This window comes from Lactuca sativa, chromosome 9, assembly GCF_002870075.4.
Source record: "Lactuca sativa cultivar Salinas chromosome 9, Lsat_Salinas_v11, whole genome shotgun sequence".
Classification (NCBI taxonomy): domain Eukaryota; kingdom Viridiplantae; phylum Streptophyta; class Magnoliopsida; order Asterales; family Asteraceae; genus Lactuca; species Lactuca sativa.
Window position 1 is genome coordinate 83,617,138 of NC_056631.2, and position 6,631 is coordinate 83,623,768.

The 6,631-nt window shown below is 28.1% G+C and overlaps 1 protein-coding gene across 1 annotated transcript; it reads left to right on the plus strand.

Moving 5' to 3' along the window:
• The first annotated feature begins 3,533 nt into the window (after positions 1-3,533).
• Positions 3,534-6,631, plus strand: LOC111885412 (alpha-soluble NSF attachment protein). Its single transcript, XM_023881676.3, has 9 exons — positions 3,534-3,745; positions 4,422-4,471; positions 4,553-4,625; positions 4,769-4,848; positions 4,956-5,107; positions 5,208-5,367; positions 5,451-5,498; positions 5,612-5,692; positions 6,297-6,631. The coding sequence occupies exons 1-9, from the start codon at positions 3,601-3,603 to the stop codon at positions 6,375-6,377; spliced, it is 870 nt and encodes a 289-aa protein (XP_023737444.1). The 5' UTR covers positions 3,534-3,600; the 3' UTR covers positions 6,378-6,631.

Sequence of the window (6,631 nt, forward strand, 5' to 3'; positions counted from 1 at the left end):
GTGACTTTAGACGTTCTTTTAGCATTGGATATGAAGTTTTAACGTTAGGTCTTAAGCCATTAAGACCTTGGTTTAGGATTTGGGATTTTGTGGTTACGCCAGGCGTTTGGGTTAGAACGTTGGGCGTTCGAACGCTAGACGTCATTGGGTGGATGTCAGGCGTTCTCTCAGAAGCCCATTGGATCGATTTTGGGCCTTGGGCCATTTAGGGTTTTGGGCTTAAAATGTCATGGAGGTTTTAAATGCATGTAGTGCAAGTAAAAATGCATCGTTTATAAATATACTAGGCGATACCCGCGCGTTGCGCATAATTCAACAATATGCTTGAAAATTTTACAAATATATGTTTTTTAAATATATCAATGACATTGTTATTAGCATTTATATAATAAATCTTATAATAAGTTGGTATAAACATTGTTTGTTTTGAATTATATGATAATGTAGATATCTTTTAAAATTGTATAATCATAAGTGTCTTAATGACGTCTACCTGCAAATTAGTTATGAATAAAATTAAATATAATATATGATTTAATGATATTTATAGTTGTTGTTATGATTAGTTAATTTTAAAAAGTTTATTTGCTTAAGATTTTAATTTCTATCATTATAATTATTTAAAACATCAAATATTGTTTTTGTTTTTAAAGACAAGAATATAATTTTTATATATAATTTTATGTTTAACTATTGTTGTTGTAAGTTATTTAAAATAACGTATTTCGAAACTCTTAATTATTTTAATTTGGTTTCGGAAATTTAATGTTTTTAAAATTTATTTGATGAATATTTGTCATTTTCTAGGATTGTAGTTATTTAAAACAAAAAACATTGTTTTTTGTTTTTAAATAAAATATTATAGATTTTTTTTATGTAATATTACTTTTAACTATTCTTATTGTAACTTATTTTTAGGCTATTTATTTGAAAATTGTTATTGATTATAAAAAATAGTGTCATAGTTTTTTTGTTAATTTAGGATTACAATTTAGGTTTAACACTATAATTTATAATCTTTAACTATTTATAAAAATGTCTCTCGATTTTTTTCAAGTTTAACTGGAATTTTGGTTTAAGTTAATTGTTTAATATTATATTGAAATTAATAATTTAAATATTTTGCATTAACTCATATATTATACAAATGTTGTGACTTTAAAATGATAATTGTTCACATATGACAACATATTTAAACTAATAAGTTAACTATAATATGTTAAAAAGTTAAAGTCACAATTTTATAAATAGAAATATAACATAAGATTTTAATATTGTAGTTTAGTCAATCGTTTAAATGATTTCTACCAACGAGTTACACATGAATAAATTTAAATATAATATGGTTTAATGTTATTTATAGTTGTTGTTATTGTTAATTATTTTTTAAAATTTATTTACTTAATGTTTTAATTTCTATCATTATAATTTTTTAAAACACCAAATATTGTTTTTTTTTTTATTATTTTAAAGGTAACAATATAATCATTTATATAGAGTTATTTTTAACTATTGTTATTGTATGTTATTTTAAGCTATTTATTTGAAAACTTTTTAAAGATTATAAAAATATCTTTAGGAAATATTTTAGTTAAATTGAGATTACAATTTAGTTTTTTGCATTTATCATTACGATTTATCACTTTTAACTATTTACAAAATATTCTTTGGTTTTTTAAGTGGAACTGAAATTTATATTTAAGTTGGTACTGTAATGTTATATATAAATTAATAATTTAAGTATTTTGTCTAAACTGTTCAAAAGTTGTAGCTTTAAATTGATAATGATTTACATACAACAACATTTTAAATATAATAAATTAAGTATAATATATTAAAAGTTAAAGACATAACTTTGTAAGTAGAAGTAAAGATATTATTTTAAAATTGAAATTTAGTTTATTTATGGTTATACTTTAGGTTTGATATTTATTTAACTTTATTAACCAACTTCTAATCATTATTCGAAAGACACTACAGTTTAATACTTTTAACTATTTACAAAATATTTTTTGGGTTGTTTAAGTTAAACTAAAATTTATATTTAAGTTGATCCTGTAATGTTATATTTAAATTAATAATTGAAGTATTTTATACAAATTGTTCCAAAATGGTATTTTTAAAATGATATTGGTTTGCATCCAATACTTATTAAAACTAATAAATTAAGTATAATATGTTAAAAGTTAAAAAAATATAACTTTATAAGTAAAAGTAAAGATATTATTTTAATACTGAAATTTAGTTTATATATGTTACACTTTAGGTTTGATATTTATTTAGCTTTATTAACCAACTTATAATTATTATTAGAAAGAAATTGAAAAATACATGAGAGTTTCAAATGAATGTGGTGAAAGGAAAAATGCTTCCTTTATATTATAGTATGATATGATGATATAGATAGATAGATATAGATATAGATAGACAGATAAAATATGAAAACGAAATAGGACACTTAAAAGCTTAAACATTATAAAGCAAATATAATAAAAATATGATTTCCTTCAAGAATGAGGTGGATGATATTGATTCATATGCTACTAGTGAATTTGTAGAATCTTGCATGTATTCATCATACTGTGCAAAAAAGACATCCTTAACCAGATTTAAGTGTGATGAACCCGTATAACTTTTTATAGCTAAAGTCAACAAAAGTAAACTTATATCAGGGATCAAGAGTTGGTCATAAACACGCATAGAAAGAGAGAGTAAATAGAGAGAAGGGAAGCCAGAGAGAGACATACAAACGTGAGGGGCTGGAGCAATGACCAAAGAGAGGGGTGCGAATTATGTTTATGCATCACGCATAGATGCGTTGACCTGATAGCGGAGCCATTAACGTTGAATCATTGTTTGTTGAGCGTTGATGGCTTGATAGTTGATTCGTGAGTCTTGAGTTGTGACCGCGTGATTTAGGCCTAGGGCAAACCAATACAGGAAAAGAAACCAAAAGCTAAGGAAAATGCTTGCTTGGTTGCTTGTGCTTACTTATGTCTGAAATTACATATTAGTCCTTTACACCTTTGTTTAACAAATATGTTTTTTCATTTATGTTTTTAATCTGATAAAATAAATAGGCTGTCAGATAAACTCACAAAATTATTTGTCAACTCGAGCAAGATCCATATAATAAAACAAGTTACGAGGGTTGAGTGTTGGTGTGTTAGAAAACTCAACCCAAATCTATTTATTTGCATGGCGAATTCGTGTCAAGTTCCGTGTTGCATTGAAAATTATCAACCTTTACATAAAACTCGAGTTATAAACCTTTAAAGCATTAAATTTACAAATAAAATTAAACATAAATATAAAATGTCTAACGTCACAAGCACACATACGATTTTGCATTTATAAAACTACACATAATATAACCATAGCTTGATGAGCATACAAATAAATTTTCCAATCTCGACAATCATGAAATGGCTAGTTGTGGAAAATATAAATAGTCAAGGTACTAAAGTAAACATATGATGAAAGAATAGGGCTGAACTGTCCATTAATACCAAAACCGCCAATTTACATATTACACCCTCGTTTTAAGCTTTTCATTTTGCAACCCTCCCCTGTGTCATCCGAGAAACAGAGAGACAAAGAATGGCTGATCAAATAGCGAAAGGTGAAGAATTCGAAAAACAAGCAGAGAAGAAGCTTACCGGATGGGCTTTTTTCGGTTCCAAGCATGAAGATGCCGCCGATTTATTTGAAAAAGCTGCCAATTTTTATAAACTCGGAAAATCCTGTAAGTTTTCAATGCCCTCACCAACAAACAATCTAATTGTAATAGATTCGATTGAGTTTATTGTATTATTAATTTCGTTTTTTGTTTTAATTTTGATGTATATAAAATTTCATCTGAATGATTTATGTTCGTTGAGGTTTGTAGGATCTATCTTCGTATTGATCTGATATTGACGTTTTGATTGAGAGATTAACGTTTTCATCATGATGCATTACATTCGTGATTATCCTTTTCCGTTTTACGATAATTAATTTATGGTTATAAACTTCAAACGGGAAACTATTCGATTGAATTCTCTTTTTCTCTCACAGAACTTTACAATGTCTATTTTTCACTTCCTTCGTCCACCACAATGATCGCAATATAACTTTGAATGTCAAATGTGTTTCGTTTCACCTTCAAAATTGATAAAGGCGTTAAGCTTTAGCGAATTTTGTTCAAACTACATCGAAATTCAAAACAAGTCCTGCAAATTTGTTTAAAACTCGAGATAGATTCCATATCTATATTCAATTACATGCAGATCATTAGGGTTGAATATGTAGTTGGGGTGGAATTGAAAACCTCGTTACTTGATGATATAATGGCATCTAGAGGTAGACATACAGTTTTGCTATAAATTGGGCATGATTATGAACATATGTATTCGTCGCTAACACGAGACATGATTTCTCAGGGGATCAAGCTGGAGCAGTATATGTCAAATTGGCTGAATGCTATCTGAAGGTAATAAGTGCTTCACAATTTCGAGCCCTAATTTCATGTATTCACTGAAATCCTACATTGATAATTCCTTTCTATTTACAGTTGGATAGCAAACATGAAGCTGCAAATGCTTATGCTGATGCAGGACACTGCTATAAGAAAACAAACAGCACAGGTGTTAATCTTTTCAGCTTCCATACATGATTTTACTATACTCATAAACCATATGGAATCTTTTGTTCTTTATCCTCCAAATTACAATCCAAGTTATATCAGAGTTTAAAGAAGTCTATTTTCATATTGTTGGAAACTTATCAGAGTGCATAAAAAACCTAGAGCAATCATTAGATATATTCATGGAAATTGGAAGGCTAGGCATGTCTGCAAGATACTGCAAGGTACACAATTCCTGAATCTCTTTCTTTCACTGAATACAAGTCTTCATTTCCATTACAATTCAATATATATACATATATTAGGCTATGATTTCTTTATTTTTATGCAGGAAATAGCTGAGTTATATGAACAGGAACAAAACATGGAGAAATCAATGGTTTACTATGATAAAGCAGCTGATCTTTATCAAGGTGAAGAAGTTAGCAGCTCTGCAAATCAATGCAGACTCAAAATTGCACAATTTGCTGCTGAACTTCAACAGTAAAACCTTCTTTTTTTCTTTTTCAAAAGCAAAATATAATATGCTCAATTTATGTAAAGTGATAAGTAATTATATTGGAGGATTAATTTTTACTTACAGATATCAGAAAGCTATTGAAATTTATGAAGACATATCAAAGCAATCACTGAACAATAATCTGCTTAAGTATGGAGTTAAAGGGCATCTACTGAATGCTGGAATTTGTCAACTCTGTAAAGGAGATGTTGTTGCTATTACAAATGCATTGGACAAATATCAGGTAAAAAGTGATTTTTTATTTATTTATTTATTTATTTTAAATCTTTGTGGTTGGATATATTTTCACTGTGTTTCCTTTTGTAGGATATGGATCCAACTTTTTCAGGATCACGTGAATACAGATTGCTCGCGGTAAGTTACTTTATTACCCTTGTTGTAGGTGGGAATCCATAAATGAGGTCGAGGGCATTTTCGTCTTTTGTACAGAAAAGAGATCGATAGTCTCACATTGATGTCTATGGCAGGAATTAGCTGCTTCGATTGATGAGGAAGATGTTGAGAAATTTACTGATGCAATCAAGGAATTTGATAGCATAACTAAGCTGGTAATATTTTTGATTATTCTATTATCATGTTTGGTTTTGTCTTATTCATTAGTTGATATTATGAAAATGACCATTTTGCCCCTGTGATGGAACGAAAATTGCTTATATTGATAGCTGTTGCTAGACTTATGATACAAACTACAAAGTATGGTAAATTGCTCATTTTCTTTCTCTTCTTAATTAGTTAATATCAAGAAATGACCGTTATGCCCCTATGAAAACATACTTTTCAGGAACCAAAAATAGTTACATCCATAGTTATTGCTACTTGTTAGTATTTCATTTTGTGAATCTTGACTTATGATACTTTATATTTGGTAAATTACATTTTTCATCCCTATGGTTTGTTGACTTTTACAAATTATTTCTAGTAGTTCCTTTTTAACATTTTTCGCCCCTGAAAAGTAATTTTTTTTTCATGCTTCTAGTCTTTTAATCGTCTAAGTTAATATCATTCTTTAATATTATAGAAATGACAACTTTTACCCTGTTTTTTCATCTTCTTCTTCGGTTATTATATAAAATGACTATTTTGCCCCTATGAAAAACTTTACAGGGAAGAAAAATGCTTACATTCATTTTTTGTTATATGTGAACAACACAGGATGCATGGAAGACAACTCTTTTGTTGAGAGTAAAGGACATGCTGAAGGCTAAGGAATTGGAGGAAGATGATCTTACTTGAGTCCCTTTATATTTCTTTAAAAAAAAACAAATATCTTCACTTGATTTGTTAATTCATTATTGCTTACAATTTCTTGCCTTGTATTATTGGGCCTCATTGTAGCCTTGTTAATATTGTGCTTATGTGATTGTCAATTGGGAGATTTGTCACACCTCAATATTACTAAAATATTGGTGACATAATTTTGTATGGATACATTAACCATTTGTATTGTTCAATCAATTGATGCAATTCAAACATAATTTTATATACCA